General features: G+C 45.2%; 1 protein-coding gene across 2 annotated transcripts; it reads right to left on the reverse strand.

The window, feature by feature from the left end:
* Window positions 1–1,545: 1,545 nt before the first annotated feature.
* LY86 (lymphocyte antigen 86) lies at window positions 1,546–21,748 on the reverse strand. Of its 2 annotated transcripts, XM_066625298.1 has the most exons (5): window positions 21,373–21,748; window positions 10,231–10,317; window positions 8,561–8,689; window positions 5,020–5,072; window positions 1,546–2,920 (listed from the first exon to the last, which is right to left on the reverse strand). In XM_066625298.1, the coding sequence occupies exons 1-5, from the start codon at window positions 21,491–21,493 to the stop codon at window positions 2,837–2,839; spliced, it is 474 nt and encodes a 157-aa protein (XP_066481395.1). In that variant the 5' UTR covers window positions 21,494–21,748; the 3' UTR covers window positions 1,546–2,836. The 2 variants fall into 2 exon arrangements, with proteins under 2 accessions (XP_066481395.1, XP_066481396.1); XM_066625299.1 differs by lacking the exon at window positions 10,231–10,317.
* Between the last annotated feature and the right edge of the window lie 167 nt (window positions 21,749–21,915).

Here is a 21,915-nt window from a genome sequence, read left to right on the forward strand (position 1 = left end):
AGCCTGAGAGGGGTAAACCTGGAAGGCCTCAGTCCACTCTTGGACCTTGGAGTCAATTGGTTGTTCAAAGCAATCAGTGCTCCTGCAGCTTTGACTTGCTGTGCTCTGGCCACTGTGCCTGAAGAATTCCCTCTTGTGGTTTGGACATGACACAAAGCACCACCAATTTAAAACTTTCTTCCAGATGGATTTGCCCTACAACTGTGTCCCAGAAAGTTGATCAGAGAATGGAACGCAGCAGAATTGGAGAAGTTCCCCTGAATGCCAGGGAGAGGTCTGTCACAAGGGTGTTAAAAAAGGAAAGTGCTCTCTTTGTACGTTTCAAAGGCAGCCAGAGTTACTCTTTGGAAAAAAAACAACACATCAAAGTTCTTTCCAACCCACACAGGTGCTTTTGAGCAAAGCAGCCAAGCAACCAGGAACACCTCTGCTTCCATCTCTTGGTTTTTCGGAAGACGTGATTGGGAAGTTCACAGGTCCTTGTTTCTGTCAAAGCATCCTCCTCCCCACCCACAGCGCTGAGTGTCACGATCGGATGTTCTTTCACTTAGGTTATAATCAAGAACTGTTAGGTTGCTAGGTGTAGCTATGTTTGTAAGGCTATTTTAGACAGACAGATGCAGTAATTGTTAAGTGTGTTCTAAATTAGAATGGAACTACATGTTAACTTGGCAAGCTTGTGCTCACACGCCAACGTTTGCCAAGGTAATGCAAGTGGGGGGGGGGCGGCAGAGTTCATTTGCAAGGGAGACTTGGCAGGAGGGAGGGCAGGCTCTTAACTCCTCATGTGCCTAACAATAACACCCCCATGCAGGGCCTCTGAGAGCAATTTTATCAGGGGGTACAAATTTTCATTTGGGCCGCTTTACAAAGGAAGAGGGGTGAAACGGAGCAGGGAAGGGTGGTGATGAGTGAGAAGAATGGGGGCAGAGAGGGGCAGAAGAGGGTGGAGGGAGAGTGGAGACAGCTGGAAAAGTCTTTGGAGCTTAGGTCTATGCCATCTAGCTGGCATTGGCAGCTAGATACAGTAATACAGAAAGCCAAACACGCTCCAAAATCTAAAATATTTTAAATATAGAAAATCATTGTGGAAAATTAGCATCATCATATTTAGGCACACACTAGAATGGAAAGTGTCCTGTGTGGACCAAAACTTGCTTCTGCAGCAGCTGTAGCCCCACAACTGTGTCCCAGGGTGCTTATACACTCCTTCATGGTAAGCAGATCTACAAGCCAAAGAGCTAGTGTAGCAGGCCAGTTGCCTCCCAGATTTGACACTGTTGTTAGGGAGGATAATGGATGCATTCCTCGGCCTAGCATATATAGCTTCTCAGTGGCTGCAGCTGCACACTCATGGTCGTGTCCCCAGCATCCCGCGTGGGCAACAAGTCTGAGTAGATAGGAAAATGTAAGATCCCAGCAAATTTCTGGGCCCCCTCCTTTGGCTCCTGGGCCCCCTTTTTGACCCTGGGCCCGGGTACAAATTACCCCCTTTACCCCCCTCTCCTAGGCCCTGCCCCCATGCAAATGCCTCCCCCACAGTCCTCAATTTCCCTCGCCTGGCACCTGACGTTTTGTGCACTCATATTAATGGAAGAATATGAACCTTCAAGGTGAGTGCTTCTTGGGCTGACTTCCCATGGTAAACTAGTCACCTGCCAAGGGTGGGGGAAAATCTTGCCGCATATTTCTACCTAATTAGAAATCTGTTGTTGAACAGTGGGTAGTGGCAAAAATCTCCCCACCAACCTAACCCAGGGTGAGTTTTCAGGATGTAGCAGTCTGTCTGCACCATCTTAACAGTGGATTCAGGTGCAGATGTATGGCAAAATATGTGACATGATGGTCAGGTATCTAGCTCAGTTAAGTGATTCACCAAGTGTTTCCACTTGCTCATCTATAATCACGCTGAGTTTGCTGGACTATAGAATGGAGGGTAGTAGGATTGACTAAAAGGGTTGAAAATACATGCTGAGAATCTTTCCCATGCCTTGCAAGCCTCCAAAATAGCAGGAGAGAATGCAGCTTGTCAGTGGCATAGCTGGCTCTCTGGCACCTGGGGGCTGTGACCCATGATGTCACCCTCCAAGTACCCAGAAGCAATTGCGGTGATGTGATGACATCGCCAATTACTTCTGGGTTATGGCAGTGCTCGGACCGTTTGTGAGCTGCTGAGCACTTTTTTTTTGCCTTCCCCCCCTCAACTAGTGAGAAAAAAAGAAAAAAAAAAGCAGTTGGCCACTCAGAGCGGCTTGCAACCACTCCAAGTGCCTGCAAAGGGGGGGGGGGTGGAATAAAGGAGACGGTACTGTAGTGGCAAAGAGGCCTCTGGAAGATGGGTGGGAAATTGCCCTTAGAAAATTGCCCACTGGTTGCCCTTAGGAAAGAAGATGGGCAAAGAGACCAGTGAATGAAGCTTCAGAATTTTAAAAGAGGCAGTAAGATTTCCAAACTGACAGCTGGCAACCCTATCTGGAAACAATGTGCAAAAATGGCCAACACAAAAACATTGTTGTTTGAGATGTCCCTCCCCATGCTGTGACTTTAAACAAAATGCCTAATAGAAAGAACCAGAGCGGTATGGAATTGAAGCTAAATATACTGCAGTGAAACCGATGGAATAAATGGACACATGGAGGTTTTTGGAACTCCCTTAAAAAGTGATGGAACCGTAGAAGCAGGAATTGCACCTTGACCCTGGCATTCTATTTATTTTCCCTGTGCCACATCTGTCTCATATTCCACACTGCTCTGTTTTTTAACTTCTCCAGCTATGTAGCTGCATCCCCAAATGACACTGTTTTAAAAATAAAAATAAAAAAAATCCAACAGCTTCTCAGTGATGCTTAATGGTGAGATTAGCGCAAATAATAGTACGATGGTTTTCATTAAAGAACTCTACTTTCGCACCCAAATCTCCCTGTAAGGAAACAAAAGCAAAGTATTATTTTGGAATAAGCCTGTCAGGACAGTGACTGTGTCCTTCCACAGTTCATTTTTGAACATTATTTTCACAGTGTTTGCTCTGTTTTTCCCCCCTTTCCCATTCAGAAAATCAAAATGTGGGGTAATAAAGCAACAAACAAACAAATAAAAAACATCTTCCAGTGAAGGTTGGCTATGAAATTTAGGGTCTGATCAACCTTCCAGCACTGATGCAGCCGCAATGCAGCTCTGAGTAGTGGCGTTCCTGGACTCCTTCATGCCCAGGGCACCACTTGGTTTTCCACCCCCCTGCCCCTGACCTGGAAGTAATTGCAGTGACATCATGATGTCACTGCAGTTGCTTCTGAACTCGTGCCGGAAGTATAAGCCTACTCCTGGCACAATTCTGCACCACTCTGGGCTGCTCCCCTTCCTTTCTTCCAAGGAAAGACAGCCTAAAGCAGTGCACTCTTGCTCTGGGGTGTGTCTTTTGTCTCCTTGGAGGAGACAAAAGATGTGGCTCAGAGCAGCACAGAATTGCCCCTTTAGTGGCTGCCATTCCAGACACAATGCTCCTCTGGGCAGCTTCTTTTATCTCCTCCAAGGAGACAAAAGATGTGGATCAGAATCACTGCCAGGGAGGCAGCAAGCTGCTGCCTGCCCAGCCGCAATTCAGTGCTGAACTGGGTCATCTCTCCTCCTATAAAGGAGAAGATGAAAAGGGCGGCCTAGAGAGGCAGCATACCAGGTGTTTTGAGCAACTCCTCCAGGAGGGAGTGGCCTAGAGAGGCAATGCACTGGGAGTTGTGACTCCTGGCCGCTGCCTCTCTAGGCCTCCCCTTTCCTCCTATAAAGGAGGAGAGGGGGTGGGCCAGTCTGGCGCTGAATCGCAGCCAGGCAGGCAGCAGCTTACTGCCTCTCCAGCTGCAATTCTGGACACCCCCTCCTTCAGCGGGAGGAGAATTTTTTTTTTTTAAGGGAGAGAAGCTGGCAGAGCTAACGGTTGGCGGGGGGGGGTGCAAGGCTAGCAGTGCTGCCCCCTGAAGGGCAGCGCCCAGGGCATTTGCCCCTCCTGCTCCCTGCTAGGTCTGCCTCTGGTCCCGAGGTAAGAGAACAAAATGTTCCCTTTAGAAGGCCTCTGGGACTACCTGCCCCACTGCAGGGTGCAGTGCATGCTCTGTTGGAACAGTTGCATCACTGGCTGGAAAGCTGGATAGGTCTGGAGCCTTATTTAAAGGCTCTGTGCTCTCCTTTTCAACCAAACGGTCCTGCACTTGACTTACAACAAATTGCAGAAACAACCCCTACCCACACACATGAGCACAACTCAGGATCCCTTTAGTTGATGGCCAGAATATGCTTCCCATTGCAGCTGAAATCCTGGGTCAACTTGCAGTTGGAGAGGAAAAGAATGTTCTTTTCTAATTGTGATCTCAAAGGAACAGCTGTGGACCAACACTGCCAAGCACCCAAAGGGTGTGGGAGGCTGAGTTGGGTGGCATCATTACTATCTCTGTGCAGCAGGCATGCAACCTGATGGAAGTCTTTATTAAAAACAAACACACAAACAGAAACTAAAGCTGCTGCTCCCTGTTGGTCAACTCTCATGAGAGATGGGGAAAAAGGGAGTCCCGTAGTCAGGCAAAAGAGGGGTTTTACTGAATGGGGGACTCATCAGAGAGCCAGAGGTAGGTCCACATGCAACTCCTGTCATCCCTTTCCTCTGGGTTGAAGATATGAAGCTGCCTGGTGCTGAGTGGGACTGTTGGTCCATCCAGCTCACTGACTGACAAGGGCTCCCCAAGACTGTCAAGCTTACCTTTCGGGATTGTTGTAAGGATAATGTGAAGAAAATACACGTCAAGCACATAGCTATGCAAATGCTAGCACTAGGAGTAAATCAAAGGTATAATTCTTGAAATGGATGGGAGGCTGCCACTCTCAGGCACAGAGTCCATCTTACTTTGCCTACCTCTGCAGTTTGGCATGTCTACTTTTGGGGGAGTGCACTCACTTGATGGCAGCACTGCTGTTGGTTGCTTTCCTACCCTGATAGTGTTTGCATTTTCAGAGAGTGAGCAGGAAAACACTTACTTGGGGGATATCGTGCAATCCCAGTGAGACGGGCCCTTCATAGTAGATGAGTTCTGCAAAGAAACAGATCTCTGATGAAGGAGAAAGCCAAGGATTGTGGAAACTGTTTTATATCTCCTACGGTAAATGCATTCTGAGCTAATGACATCATTGTTCTGTCGGGCTTCATTGGTTGTTGCAAGGGAGATTTACCAAATCTCAAATACCAGCAAATGCTGGAAGAGGAAAAGAGGAGAACAAGGTTGGGCATACGGTCAATAAGCACTAGGCGTTGCACCTATTTTGCCCTCCACCCGCACTTCTCACATGCTGCCTCTTCCCGTATGCTGCCTCTACCACCACAAATCTATACCAAGGGGAACTGCTGTAAATAAACACATGAACAAAGCCCCCAAAAACTCCATGCACAGGCTAATAAACATATCATTCAACACTCAGATACCATTCCATCTCTCCTCCCCACAATGCTAAAGGTAGGGTGGCCATTCAGAACCTTGTAGGAAGGCTTCATTGGCATTTCAGAGCAGCACCTATATGAAGATATGGCAAAATGTAATGCAATTGGCTATGGCTTAATGTCATAATATACTTCAATTTTCTTGCCTTACTAAAATTAAGGACTCCCAAGCCTGCAGAAGGATTTGACTTTGTGATTTAATATGTAAGCAGTCGTTTGTGTTGGGCCTGGGATAGAATCTAGTTCTCTATAATGCGTATTCTAAAGGTTCTTATTAAGTACTTCATTAGACTCTGACAGCTTTCCAGAAGATTTGTGGGTGCCTTTATTCTTTGCTTTAATTCAATATGCAATTCAGAGAGCCTTGGAATTTAATTTTTCCATCAATCTGGCTTCCATAATTTGCATGATTGATTGCTTATGCAGTATACGTCTATTATTCCATGTGATATCTCTGTGCCGTGTAAAAATGTGCTCGCAATTCCCCAGAGGCCATCTTAGTAGAGGTTGCAGGGTCCTGAAACTCACACCGTTATATGGTAATCCAATTTATTAGCATACCTCTGATTGAGATGCAGCTGCAGCTGCAGCAAAGAAAGAGCTCAGGGCTTTTGTGCATGATTGGCTTAGTGCTATCAACACACACCGATATGTCATTGTTGCACACTATCTGACTGTGCTCCTGTATGAGAAAGGGAAGTGTGTTCTAACAGCAGAATTTTGCACTGCAGTCAGCAACATCTGATGCTCCACTAAGCAGTTGCAGGTTCAGGCTTCCCTAAAATTTAATTCCTAAAAACTGAGTTCTGTGAGGCCTTTCCTGGGTCACTGGAGCTTGAAATCTTGCATGCACAACTTGCTCCCAGTTAATTCTGCCTTTATCTTCCTCCTTTATCAAGTACTGTCCTCAAGTAGTTGTCACCTCTTTCTAGATTGCAAGCCCTCTCAAGAGAAAGACAACACTGTGTAATAAAAATTTGAACAATTTTTGTGTTTATCTGACTATTTTGATGCTGCTTTATTAATTTTGGTGTGAGGATTTCAAAAAATGCTGCTATTTTTGTCATAGCATCAATTGTAGCACTACTCTGAAATCTGTGCCGTTGTATGCTACAGTGTGCATTACAACACACTATGCCAGTCCTCCTTAGGAAGGATAACCATGTAAGTGCTTGTGGGAGCAGGGGATTACAGCAACTCAATCCTCAGGATCGCGCTGCTGCTGGGGAAAGAGGGGGAGGAGTTTCTGGCTTACGTGAAGTCAGTAACGGTTTCCTGGGGATGCGGGGAATCCCTCAGACACCTCCGCATGTCTTCCCATGCCTGAAAATGCAGGCCTACAAAGTTGAGGGTCAGAAAAGTTTTTCCCAAACTTTATGGTGGTTTGATATGAATTTGGAGGTGCCAATTCCAAAAATGGCATCCGTTTTGCCCTATCACGTCTATGGTGTAGGCTTCCTCATGCGGAAGCTGCTTGAACCATTCACTAAAGAGGCTATGCTTTGTCTCCAAAACTAGACGTGATAGGGCAAAACGGATACCATTTTTGGAATTGGCACCCCAAATATACCCAGGAATTGGTGTAATGTTTAAGGAAGCAAAATGTGTTTTGGCCTGTGAAATTAGTAAAAATCTTGATTAGAAACCACTTCCATTTTTCGATCGCAAAACTGGAAGTGACTTCCAAATGCAATTTGCTTTATTTTCCAGGCTTGGGGAGCTCTGCAGAAGTGTCTGCAGGACTCCCTGCACCCCCTGACACTGTTGCTGGCTTCAGGTAAGCCAGAAACTGCTCCCCCTCTTTCCTTAGTAGCAGCGTGATCCTGGGGATCGCATTGTTTCAATCCCTCTGCCCCTTAAGGGGCCAGACCTAAATGCTTCCCTGGCTGGTGAGTTGTGACCCACCAGTTTGGGAACCCCTACATTATGCAATAGGGTTAACAAAAACAGAAAATTGAAGATACGGTAACTAACAAAAGTTTTGATGATACAAAAACAAACAAAAACTAAGACTAACATTGGAATCAATGCCTCTGAATTATATAAGAAACATTAAAAATTCAAGAAATAATTTTTGTGTTATCCAGCACCATTCATTCCTGTACAATACCTTATGTGAATAGTGACAGGTGGGTATCTTTCAGATGGTCCATGCTTCTCTCCTAATTTGCTTTATTTATTCTTCTTGCAAAACTTTTGTTTTACTCAGCAATGAATTATAATGATGTGCTAAATTTTTTTCTCCTTGGCATCTTAGAAGATTGCGACATAATGCTTTTGCTTGATTCAAAATGGAGACTTTGAAATGGAAGGCACTGTGTTAGATGGAATGATGGGCGCCCTTTGTTGTCCTTGCCTCCATTCAGCTAACTGCAGATGTCATCTGCTTTCTGCTTACTGAATGCAAGCAGAAAGCAGATCATGTGTCTCCTTACTTTGTTTCAATTTTGAAAGTGCAGGACTTCCAGTTATAATTTAGAGCAGGGGTCTTTAAAACCCGGCCCGGGGGCCAGATGCGGCCAGCGGTGAGCCTGTATCCGGCTCGCGGCCAGCCTCTTGTCCCCTGAAAGCCCCTGGCCCACTTTGCCAAACGTGCTCTGAACTATGCTCTGGTTGCATCTGGAGGGTGTTCTAAGGGCCAGAGAGGTTGAATGAATTAGCCCATTCATTCATTTATTCATACATCTAAGTTTCATCTCTAATTTATTTATATACATTTTACATTTAAATTCTTTTTCCGGCCCTCAAAACCATGCCAGACATTTGATGCAGCCCTCTGGCCAAAAAGTTTGGAGACCCCTGATTTAGAGGACCACACAAACAAAGGAGCGCTTTCCTTCGCTTGGTCCCTTTCAAGCCAAACCAGAATTTCTGCAATTCCATGTTTGAATAAACCATGCTAGGAGCACGGACTAAGCAGAGATGTCTGTGGAGGACCCGGGGCAGCGATGGGTGGCGTTCCAGTTCACACCACCCTGGACACAATGTTGGGCTAGACCCAACTCACTTGGCACTGCCTGATCTCCCAGCTAATGTCCAGTAATTGTTGGGTGCTTAACATATGATGGATGAGAAATAAATTACCTCCTTTCCTTTTTCCACAGAAAGTAAATCGCGGGTGATTCGGCTCACAAATTTGTTTGGAGTAAACCACGACGCTATTCCCGTTTATGTCAAGACTAATATCCACAGACAGTTCGCTAATGCTATGCCCTGTAGAGAAGACAGAATGTGAGTAATGAGCAGTGAAAGTCAAGGCATTGTCACTGTGCCTGTCTTCTTAAAGAGAGATATTGAGATCCTGTTCTTTGTTCACAGAATGTGCCTCCCATGACTCCACAGTCCTGTGTACAAAGAAGAGTGATGGTCTTCAGATTCAGAGAGTGTCTACGTGTGCTTTAGCTCAGGGCTTAAAGGCTGATACATCCAGTTGCTCTCAAAAATATTAGGTGGGCTAGGGCAGATCAGAATATGATCTAGTTCTAGATTAGAAAAAAATCAGGTTGAATCTGATGAATTATGGTAAGAACCTGCTGAGATTCTGTCTATGATTGGAGCCCTGTAGCTTCAGGGATGAGGCCAATAGCTTTGACATATTTAACATGGGGATAACATTAGAGGTTGGTCAGGCTGGACACTAACTGAAGACCCACACACATCAGAGTGCTCATCAGACTGGGCTCAGGCTGAGTGGTGGTAGTGGTAAGCTAACCTTAGTAATAGTAGCTGTAGTAGCACCCAGTTGGGGGCCCTAATGCAGGTTTTTCCCCAGGGCCCCAGTTAACATGGCATCAGCTCTGTTTATCAGGTCATTCTGAATGATACTGGCTTTTCAGCTCACAATACTGTACATATAGAGATATACACCTGCATATACAGATAAAAAAACATAGAATCTCTCTATTTTTGTTCAATTCTAAGCTGCAACAGCAGACAGCAGCCAATGGATTGCTCCAAAGGCCCAAGGATCCTGGCGCAAGTCTGATTGACAACTGGGAAGCAGAGAGCAGTTCCTCTCCCCACAGGCCAGTTTTGCTCTAACTGGGGACCCCCTGCATTACCACATGGTGACCTGAGAAGGGCAGGACCTCTCGACATGAACTCTCTCATGGCCCAATCCTATTGGGGCTTTGAACTGCTGGAACTATGGTCCAGTGGTGCAAGTCCTTTACAGCTGTTACAAAAGGTGACGTTCTGTTTCATGCAGCTGGACTGCCACTGCTTGCAGTTCGGAGCTTCAGAGGCACACCATCCACAATCCCTGGTGCTGGTAATTCAGCATGGGAAGCAGGAGGAAGGTGGGAGGTGGGCAGAAGGGGCTTGGGAGGGGGAGGAACCAGGTGGAGATCAGGTGGAGATCAGGGCACAGAGGATGGTGGATCAAGGCCAAGGGGGCACTGGTGATACCAATATCCTATCCCCCCCTCCTGACCTTGATTCTCCTTCTTGGGCCACTTGGATTTGTGCCAGATATAGCACAGGTTAGAGTAGACCCAACGGGGCAGTGAGAGCTTACCCCTGGGCAAAAGAACAAATGTCCTATTTCTTGAAGGAGACCTCCAGGACTGCCATTCTGGCAGGATACAGCGTAAAATCAGATAGTGCATTTGCAGGGGAGGGATTTAGGTTGGATTGGTCTGATCCGGAGGTAAATAATCCACCACTGAGAATTAGAACACCTGCTTCTTACTGCAAAGAAATTGTACTTCTGTAATAAACCCTATTTTACTGTAACAAATATGTTTTACACTTACTTAAAATGGTTGCTAATCTGATGTTAACATGCCCAGCTTCTATGCCAGCACAACTGTCAAAGCTAAGAGCAAAATCTTGCACTGGATCTGTGTAAAAGAAACCAAAAGAAAGAGAGTGGTGAAAGGAATCAGAATGCAAGTTGATTTTTATAAGTTATGCCTTCGTTATCAGGGCCAGCCTGTCCATGAAGCCAGTTAAAATGCTTCTATCAAGCAGTGAGTGGGGAGGGGGAGAGGTGAACTGGTGAAGGCTGGAGAAAAGGGGGGGGGGGAAATCCTTGCATCTCCTTAGCCTTGATCATTTGACTGCTTGACAAAACAGCCAGATCAGCAAGGAGAGGCAGAGTGTGGTGGTCTTTCCCATGATCCTGCTCCTTTACCAGCGGTTCCAGGGCAACCTCTCTTTCCTCACACCAATCTTGTTTAAGATAAATAGAGTGGAGTGGCACATGTGAGTTTGTTGCATGTAGAAGTTCTGTTCAGATAGTATATGAACGCATGGGTGGGGGAGCAGGACTTCACACATCCAACCCCAGTCTGGTCGCTATATAATTGGAAAGAGCCCTTTCCATTTACGTGTACATTGCATTGCACAGACTCCATGCATTGCCCGGAGTTCTCTTCATGTGATTGGACAACCTGAAAAAGCAGGATCCCTGACTGCAGGACGCTCATTCAACATTTATGCTGAACATGTGGCGGTTGGGTGTGTGCAAATGCATCTTCCATGCGTTCACCGGATGTCTAATGTAGGAGGCTCAAATGACGCATTATGGGATGCAGAATGGTCACTGCTAACCTGTGTTTTCTCCTGTGTTTTTAAGCTGCGACAGCAGACAGCAGCCATTAAGGGATGAAGCAAATTCACACTTCAAATTCACAAACTTCAAGACTGTGGGATGAAGACAGCCTGAATGCAGATCCAAGACTGTGTGAAAGCAGATTCAAGACTATGTTGGGATGAAGACTGTGTTTCTCTTGTACTGTGTTTTTGAAAAATGCATTATATGATGTCATTGAGTTTCTCCACCCCTCACTCTACTTCATTGGCTTTAATTTACACGGGTACAGGAAAATACTCATGAAAAAATACTGTGTCACACTTTCATTAAAAACAGGGCCAGCCCAAGGCTTGCTGGTACCTGATGAGGCATGACAAATGCCCACCCACCTGGCAGCGTGCTTGGTACTGTTAGTTCTTCTCCTGCTGCCTGGAATCCCTCCCCAAGGAAAACAGTAGAATGGAAGAGAAAGTGTTGAGGAGAGTGGGGCTTAACTTACCACACTCCTCTCCTCCATACTTACTCTTCTGCTCGGCCCTTCCCCTTCCTTTTCAAATCTGGGTAGTGGGATGAAGACAGACTGGGCTAGGGGAATGAGCAGACCCAAACAGTGGATGTACCCTGCCAATCTGTTGCCTGAGTTCACTGCCTTCAATGGTCTCGTGCATTACCTGGCCCTGATTGCAGTTGTCTGTTACCAGGCAAACGTGGCTGGAAACAGAGCTATCTCCCCATTATGTAGGGCTTGGGTCTTGCATTTCCAGGGACATTTTTAGCATTGCTTAACAAATGCAGCATTGTTCTATTTTGCTTGAATCAGAAGGGATTGACTTGTATTTTTAAACATTTTAAACACTTATGTTATAATCCCATTTTCCTGTAATGCTGGGTTGGTTCTTCTCTGAATTCAAAACAACTGATGCATGGAATTATTCCCGAGCATCCAAAAGTCATACGTGTCAAATTGTTGCTTTTCAATGTTTTTGCCATCCCTATCTTGTGTTATCTTCATATTGATCTGTAACAACTGGTTTTTTTTTATATGCTGTAATTACAATTGGTTTCATCAAGTTTTGCAAGACCGTTCTCCTGCAGATAGGAACCACATTGACTTCCAACTTCTCTTGTTTCGGATTTCAGTTCCCTCTTCTCCTTTTTCCTCTTCGACCTTCTGGTATGTTCTGGAAGAGGATAATTTCACTTCTGCATGCAGATGTTTCACTTCTTTTGTGGTGTGACTTGTGCATTGCATGCAGAAGGTCAGGAAAAGGACACTTTCAACAACTGTGACATGTGTACTGCATGTGTCGATAACATCTCAAAGCAGTTGTTGGGGGGTTATTCTACCTGTGTTGTTGTGCCTTGAAGTGTGAATTTGCTACAGTCGGGACAGATGTATAGCAGCTGGTATTTTGTTTGAGCTTTGTTTCAGATGTAGTGGAAATTGTGGGCCAATTGGGAGATGGGGCTTATGTCTGTCCATGCAGCTGTTTTTCTTTTCCTGCACATATTGATGTCGGTTTGTGTGCTTGAACCATTTTGATAAAACCCATACAGCTTATTATATGTATTTTGGGTGGGATTTGCTTTGGGCAGCAAATGCACACAGCATTCTTTCATGTACGTTGTTTAATTTTTTAAATCATCCTCCATGTCGATGCCAGGCAACCAGAAAGTCATGCTGTCCGACTTGTATATCCTTTCTGTTGTTTCCTGTTCTGCAACGGGTGGTAATTCCACTGAAGAAGGAAAACCATTGTACCATATGGGGAAAAGGTCTTCTCTTCTTAGTTATTTCACAAGTCGTGGGGCTGAACTGTGCTTTTGAAAGCAGGTTCAGGGAATAACCCTAGGTGAGCCCTGGCACTCAGATTAAGTTGTACAGAAATACGCACAAACTGAAAAAGAAGCTCAGTTTTCTGCCACGAGAACTAGTCCTCTCTGTACATCACTTCACGGATAAAACTGAGATGAATGGTAACAAGAGTGATGGTCCAAAAATGCACTCTGAGTGTAGAATTTTGTTTCCAAATGGTTTATCTGACCACTCAGTTTGAACTGAATGCAGCAATGAAATTTACTGGAGCCAGTTGGAAGATTTTTTGCAACCCAAGGCCAGCCCCATGTGGATATGTGCATGCCATGAACATGACCCCTCTCTTTCCTCTGGATGCTGGTGGTTAATAGAGTGGGGGGGGGATGTCTCAACCCCTCCACATGCAGTTCAAACACTACTGTATTATTTTGCATGTAAAACCGCCCCCCCCATGTCTTAAGCATGGGCAGGAGGTCTGGTCTAGAGGGTAGAGCCTCCATTTGCCTGAAGATAACATCCGCTCTTTGGCCGCTGTCAGCCTGTGTGGGAGGAAAATGGAGGCCAGAATGTGATACCAGATCATAAAAGATCCATCTGAAACGTGGTTCTTGAAAGACAGAACCTTCTTCAATTGTAAAAATCCCTATTGGGATTTAGTATAGCCTGCCTATGTAAACCGCCTTGAATTAAAGTCTGAGGAGAAATTTGACAACCAAGAAAGGTGTTATATAAATACGTATATTATTATTATTATTATTATTATTATTATTATTATTATTATTATTATTATTATTATTATTATTATTAAGCATGGATGAAATGATTAAGCACAGGCATGAGGGGCGGGCGAGATGTGCATGCTCATGACATGTGCATATTATTAATAACACGGGGTTAAGAAAACACAGGTCATGGTTCAGGATGTGGACTCACCTCCCTGCATTACAATCTCTGCGCATGAACTGGAGGTTGTCCATGACTTCGTGTACCTTGGCTCAACAATCTCTTTCTCTCGATACCGAGCTAAACAAACGCATCGGTAAAGCAGCTACCACGTTTTCCAGACTCACAAAGAGAGTCTGGTCCAACAAGAAGCTAACGGAACATACCAAGATCCAGGTCTACAGAGCTTGCATCCTGAGTACACTTCTGTACTGCAGCGAGTCATGGACTCTTCGCTCACAACAGGAGAGGAAACTGAACGCTTTCCACATGCGTTGCCTCCGACGCATTCTCGGCATCACCTGGCAGGACAAAGTTCCAAACAACACAGTCCTGGAACGTGCTGGAATCCCTAGCATGTATTCACTGCTGAAACAGAGACGCCTGCGTTGGCTCGGTCATGTCGTGAGAATGGATGATGGCCGGATCCCAAAGGATCTCCTCTATGGAGAACTCGTGCAAGGAAAGCACCCTACAGGTAGACCACAGCTGCGATACAAGGACATCTGCAAGAGGGATCTGAAGGCCTTAGGGATGGACCTCAACAAGTGGGAAACCCTGGCCTCTGAGCGGCCCGCTTGGAGGCAGGCTGTGCAGCATGGCCTTTCCTAGTTTGAAGAGACACTTTGCCAACAGTCTGAGGCTAAGAGGCAAAGAAGGAAGGCCCATAGCCAGGGAGACAGACCAGGGACAGACTGCACTTGCTCCCGGTGTGGAAGGGATTGTCACTCCCAGATTGGCCTTTTCAGCCACACTAGACGCTGTGCCAGAACCACCTTTCAGAGCACGATACCATAGTCTTTCGAGACTGAAGGTTGCCAATACTATACTAGGTCAGCAGCAAACTATTGTCTAATCCAGTTCAGATTGGTTTGTCCAGTGCTGGTGCCTAATACCCATCAAAAAAGTGTGTGCCATATTTTTCAAGTATACCTAATTTTGAGGAACAATCTGCCTTGGTAAAGAAGGGCAATTTTTTTTTTAAAGGGTGATGTTCAATATATTCTTTAGGATCTGCTTTCTCTTTCCCTCCCATCCCCAGCTAGTAATCTAAACTACAGAGAGGCCTTTCTGAAGTGGAGAATCTCCCAAACAATGAGGAGTCTCTTGGACCTGTGACCCAATGAGAAAGACAAGATCCAACTTTTGGGAATCACTAATGAAAACATCATGTTCCAGAAGGGCTTCATCCCCCCCCCCCCCCCGTCCAGTTCCTTTTTGATGTCCATGCACATTTTGGTTAAATATTTCTGGACAGCTCTCTGATCACTTTCTAACATATTATTGCTTTAAATTATGCTTGCAAAATCAGATTCCAGCAGATTAATAGGATGCGTTCCCAGGCATTGATCCAGCTGAGTTCATGCAGTTCTATGGGGGGGGGGGGAATCCCTCCTATCTCTGCAGAGCACATCGATACCTTTGGCCTCTCCATACTATACTTTGGGGAGCATTCAAACAATGGCATGGCAATGAATTATTTCTGCTCACTTTTATGGGCTTCACACTAAAATAGGAGAGGAGAAGAGTAGCTGGAAATGCACATACAAAAGAATCATTCTCAGCATTTAACATAATACTTTCCTCCTCCAAGGCTCTTAATAAGACACTTTCTAATTAATTCTCACAACAGTCTTGGTGAAGAAATGATTACAGACTTATTTTAACTGTTGCCCTTTAACTGTTTTCTCACCACAGTCAGGTCTGGTTAAGAAATATTACCACAGATCAGCATTTCCCGAAATTCTGATAGCTGAGGCACAGGTTTTTTTTGTTTTTTTTAAATTAAAATGGGAAACACATTTCCTTCTTACACCTGCAAAAATTTGCTTCTTTACCCTCTTTGTATGTTCATAAAGCATGGTGGAGAAGCTTGCTGCCATATGTGTGTTCTGTTACATGTTTGCAACCTGCTTAAGCATGTATGCACTATGATTGGGGATGCTATCTGCGCAGGGTCCGTGATGGTGAGAGAGAGGTGCCTATGCATGGAATATGCATTGTGCGAACATGCAACAGTGGTGCTTATGGTCAAGACAGAACCTGTTGTTGAGATGTTACACTTCCTTCTACCTATTTACATTAAAGGCAATGGGGTAGGAAGGCAGCCCATTAATATTTGAATGAATGAATGAACTGCAGCAGTGGCAGTGTGTGAAATGGCAGGCAGTGGTGCCTTATCCCTTAGGTGCGTGCATTGATATCCATGCACACTAGAGAAAAAAAGCATTCGCCCCCTTTCTGACATTTAACTCCTAGAGATCCTGGGCAGGGAACTGAATTCTGAAACATGACAACAATTCTCACTAACAGTTTTAGCAAGTAACCCCCAAAATGCAAACATATGGGCCGTGATTTATCAGGAAGACAGTTGGAGTAGATACAGTATGACTCTTGCCACAAGCAATTAAATGGACCTTTGCTGTAATAGGTATGTGTGCCAAAAGCACAGATCTCTTTGCTGCTTTGTCTATTTTTTTTAATGTTGATCTGTGTTAATAACATCATTATCATGTTTACCTGGTATTAAAAAGCAGCTACAAAAAAAATGCTCTTAATGCATATTACTTTCCTGTGATTTAATCCTGAAAATAGCAGACTGGGTTTTTATACTGTACTTTGCCTGAAAAAATTGAAATAGTGCCCTGGAGCTTATTCCAAACAGGTAGGCTTGAGCGGCTAGTTGGGGGGGGGGCTATGAAAGGCCTATGCTGGGTCAGAGGGGGAAGAGGGTGACCATGCTGCAGTCCCTGCCTGCCTGAAGAGCAGGTCCAGGCTGGGACTTGCCCATTTCATCTTCTGTGTCAAGCTTTGGAGTGCTTTATAAGTTGTCCTGTATTGATATGCTCTGATTTGTGTCTCGCATGCTCTGTAAAACCATCTGGTGCCTAATCTGTCTTTATTGCTGACTCTCCTTAAGCATGCACTGGGGAGTCGTTTTAGTACCTTGAAGCTTATGGATATTTTTCTTCTAGCTGCCACAGTGTTGATTTCTGGAAATAGCGCTGGTTATGCTTCATGTTAAATGACAGAGTTTAATCTAGGCCCACAACCTCTGGGAAAGACAAATCTAAAATGCACTGGCCCATAGGTTTCTTTTTTCTTGGTCTGTGTCACCATGGTTGATGAGTCTGGGTTTAATCTGTCACAGGGATTCTTGCAAGAGAGCAAGCAGAAGGGAGTTGGACTGTGGCTATGTAGTGGGAAAAGGTGGGGAGATGCTATTTTCCTCTTCTGAGTATGAACCTGTTTGCTATTTTGTTATAAGGGATGGTCTGAAAGTTAGGAGATGCCCTAATCTTTGTGTGCTGTAGGAGTCAGATATTTCCAGATGCTATTCAGAGAAACAACTCATGAAAGATAGTGTGGTGCAGTGGAGAGAGCATTGGATGTAGACCGTAGAGGTGCAGGTTCAAATTCCTGCTCAGGCATCAAGCTTACTGGGTGACCTTGCTTGGCAGAGGTCTACCACTGTGGGCAAAACCATAATCAGAGATTGGTGTCCTTGGGGATCCGCCAAGGTCCCAGAGCCCCCCCAAAATCTATCATCAGTGCTGGCAGTGGGATGAAATAGCCATTGCGTGTATATCTGTTCATCTGTTGGTTGTCAAGGCAAGCCAGTGGATGGCAGCAATGGCAAGGAGGAGGGGTGGCCACCACTACCTCCTCAACCTTTCTATGGATAAGAAGGAGACCTGCTGGAGTGGAAGGGGGATCAGCAAGAGTCACCTGCCCAAAGGGCTTCCCAAAATCTGGAGCTGGCTCTGGTTTTGGCACCAGGTCTATCTGCGGGACAAACGTATAACACAGCCCCATTCAGGAGTGTCTCACTTTGAATCAAATTGCTGCTGAAATGGCTTATTCCCAGCTGCATTTCATCCTGCAGGATTTCAAGCACACGTTGGCGGTCCTGGGCTTTTTCCCACCAGGGGCTGCCACACTGCCCACTGCCCCTTGGACCCTGACCCAGAAGTAATTGTGGTGACATCATCATATCACCCCAGAGCAGTATTGAATCAAGGCCAGAGTGGCTGCCACTCCAGGTGTGATGTTGCTCTAGGCTGCGTCTTTCATCTCTTCCATGGAGACGAAAGATGTGGCCAGAATCATGCCCAGTGGCTGCATGTTGCGGCCTTTATCAGGGGGAGAGGGCTAAATGGGGGGTGGGGAGGCGAGGCTGGCTGTGCTGTCCCCACAGTTGCCGTGCCCGGGGCATTTGCCCCTGTTACCCCCCTAGGCGTGTCACTGCAAGCACATGCATGAGCCACAGGGGAAGGAAAGTGTGTGTGTGGGGGGAGGGGAAGGAGAAAGATTAGCAGAAAAACAGCCAAGGTTACTCTCCATGCACTGTTTCTCTGCCCTAAAATGGACCCCATTAAGATAATTTTTTCTGTCAAGAAAGTGGCTGTTGGGCTTATTTTTCCCTATAAGACAACTTTCATGAATAAAAGGTCTAGAGACGATCGACAACAAAAGGCCAAAGTGAACATGTTGCATGCTGCTGGAGCTTTGTGATCGGAATTCTCATATCTTTTACTGTGTGATGAAGAGACTGAGGGACCAATTTGGGTTGGGGCCACAGTGTGCCATGTGTAGAGAGAGAGAGAGAGAGAGGCCTCACCCTTTCCACCATGCCGCAGCTCCAATCTGAATTGTCCTCGCTCAAGTTGCAATTATCATGGTGAAACACAACAAAGAGGCTTAGTGAAGCACGTCATGCCTCTGATAAGATGGACTGTATCCCACAAAATCTAAACGCTAAAATAGATATGTTCATCTTTACCGTGCCACAAGGCTCTTTGCTGTTTTTGCAGCTACAGATTAATGACCCCCATCCTAATAGAGCCTTATGCTGCCGGAACTCTCAGCCCCATGGATGCTGGTGGGATGTACTTCCAAGTAAGTAGGTTTAGAACAGCAGCCATGGTGCAAGTATTCAAGGTCCTTTACAGAAACAACATCAAAATAACACCAAGAATTAGCTGCCACAGGAACTGAAGGGCAAATACTACACCATTTGCTGTAGATTAAATTGCAACATATATTACATAGATCAGCATTTTGTACCCTGCTGTACCAGTTTGCATGGTCCACCTATTGGAAGTACCACCAGAAGTAATAGGTGATGACATCATCACCAGTTACTTCTGAATGGACAGGCCAGATGCAACACAACAAACACTGGTAAGACGGGAGAGCTTTTTTGAGTGCGTGAAAAGTGCATACTGGAGCTCTGCCAGCAGAGCCTCCTACCTCTGCTTGTCATGTTGCATTGCTGATCTTGCTGCCAGGCTTCGGGAGTCTGGGGGTTTCACATATACCAATGGAGACCACCGTGTATCACCGGTGGTATGAATACCGCTGGTTGAGAAATGTTGACATAAATCTTACTCTCATTCTTTCCTGACTAACTTAAGAACGAGTGGTATACTACTTTCTTTTAAAATGGCAGAGTGAGTGACTGGGTTGTACAAAGCAATTCATACAGTGTGGGAGGTGGGCTTCCACCCACTGTGAACTTAGGCTATTCTGTGTACATGGTCGACTACTTGGTAACACAATGAGATTGCTCTGAAAGAAAAGCTATTAGTTTATGTCCATGATTTGTCGTTAGTATTATGGCCAGTACTAATTCTTTCTCAATAGTATGGTAAGCAGTATCTCTACCCACTATGTAGTTGACAGGAGTTCAATTTCCTGATCGGGGTGCCTCTTGTTTAAGGTGGGGACCATAGCCCAGGGGCGCATGGAAGGTTTCAGCTTCCATCCTTAGCACGTCCAGTTAAAAGATCTCAGTGTAAGGCTTGGAGAAGCCTGCCTGAAACCTTGGAGAGATGCTGCCAGTCCATGAAGGTGGTGTCATGGGCCACCTGCATGGGGTCTAGCTTAGCAGTAAAGAGCAGGCTTTACCTGCAGTCTCAATTCCTCGTATTTCTAGGCTGGAGCCCTGCCTGAGACCTTGTAAAGATGCTAGCTGTTAGATGGGCCACTGGTCAGACTAGACACAAAGACTATTTCATCATGTGTTTTTCCTCCTGAAAATAAGGGACAAGACAAGCCTTCTTCTTAGCTCTGATTACATTTGGCTAACACAGGGAGGGGGGATTGGAAAGCTGATTTTTTTTTTCTCTCCAAGGAGTTGGCTGGTAAAGGATTTCATTCAAAATATTTATTAACTCCTCACGCCCCTCACTGGTTTTATTTTAATGGACCTGTAAAGCTGTGCCTGAGCTTCAGGGGATGAAAAAAGCCCCACGGAGGCAGCTTTTGTATTTGGATGAATTGGAAAAACAAATGCTCAGATTTTTGTTTGTCATTAATCACTTTTCACATCACGCGCCTGCCATGAATGAGATGTCTATGAAGCTAATTCCCTTTGTCCCAATTGTGAAGTGCATCAGTGCAACGGTGGAGGAACAAGGCCAGCCAAGCTGCGGAGTTGAAAAGGAAGCACTGCCGAGCGGGTTTGTTTTCACTCGTTTCAGAGCGGCTGGTCTCTTTCCTTTTCTATTCTTTTTTTGCAGCAGGTTTGCAGAACAAACAAGCCCACAGTCCATGGGAAATGCTACCACTGTGTGGGCCTGCTGCATGGCTGAGCACGGTGGCAGCTTTTGACAACATGATTCCTTCTGAGTAGCACGTCAAACTTCATGTCAGCCTGAGTGAGATGGGAGGGAAGGGAAAATGTACATCGCTATGGCTGTAATTCTTTCTTGGGAGAAAAAGCCCACACCCAGTTTTTCACTGCAGAGAACAAGGGTGACTTTTTAAAAAGACTTTAATATTTTTTTAAGTCACTGTTCTTATTGTTTCAAGCCACTGCAGTTTTTGACAATCAGATGATTAGGTCCAGCTGGTTCAGCGCTCTCTCTCTCTCTCTCTCTCTCTCTCTCTCTCTCTCATTGATTTCTTCCAAATTAGAGTTTATAAAAATTGTACATGTTCAAAAGCCCAAGTTCATGTTAAAATGGGAAAAGTGATAAGCTGAAGGTTTTCTTTCTTTTGTGTTATTGTTATATCCATCAGGTCTGTAGAACTTTTCAGCGCACCAAATGTTTTATGTATCTCATCTAATTAAAACCCCCAATAACCCCATGGAAACTTCATATTGAAAAAATAATCACCCCAATATGGTGCTGTGGGCATGGGAATTCTGATGCACACATGGAGTTTCTCTGGCACAGAATGGCTTCCCCATTCATTTCAATGGAGGCAGCCAAGCCTTGCATAAAGCCAGGGCATGCAGATCAGGGGCCCAATCCTATCCAACTTTCCAGCACTGGTACAGCTGCAGTGTAGCCCTCTGTGACTGCCTCCCCACTACAGGATGCAGTGCACGCCCCATTGGCACAGCTGCATTGGCACTGGAAAATTGGATAGGATTTGGCCCCAGGTCTCCTAACTGAAGAGGATGGAGAACTTTGCACATGCAAAAGACAAATGCACACATCCAGAAAGGCTCAGATTTTCGGATCGGGGCAAACAACTCTCTCAAAGCTACCCAATCAATTGGATGAACAAGCAAACCTAGTAAGCAATCCTAATTGTCCATTCTCCACAGAAATAGGAAGGAACAATTAAATGAAACGTGAAAGATCTCACCGCAGCTTCTGTAGTATAATTCCAAACGATCGTTCTTGCAGACTGTGTGCAGAGGCCATCTGATGCTTTTAGTGGCATAAATCAGCAACAAGATGAGAGAAGCAACCTGGAATGTTTTCATGCTGTTGAAGAGGGTCTGTCTAATGATCTCCCTTCGTTGCTTTAGCAGTGTGTGAAGAGTTAGTTGATCTACTTCCTCTTTCTAGTGAACGTGACAACTCTAAATTACTGTACTGCATTAATTGCCTATGCAAGTGTTAAATGATCAAATACAGGCTTCTGCCTTGAAAAAAGTATAATTGAATGAGCAAATGGCTAATTGGTGGGGAAGTGTTTCTTTGTTTAGGTTTCTGCTCACTGCCTCATTCCAATATGTTCTAAGAATGGAGGGCCAAGAATATACTGTTCACTGAAACTCAATTTCATCTCCAGTGAAACAGGACACGCTTCAACTGAAACTTCCTCTTCTGCCTCTCCTCTAGCACTTTCATGCTTTATTGCTCTGATGTTCTATCCAACCAGTCCAGTCTCTGTCAGATTGCA

This window comes from Tiliqua scincoides, chromosome 4 (genome assembly GCF_035046505.1).
Source record: "Tiliqua scincoides isolate rTilSci1 chromosome 4, rTilSci1.hap2, whole genome shotgun sequence".
Taxonomy (NCBI): Eukaryota; Metazoa; Chordata; class Lepidosauria; order Squamata; family Scincidae; genus Tiliqua; species Tiliqua scincoides.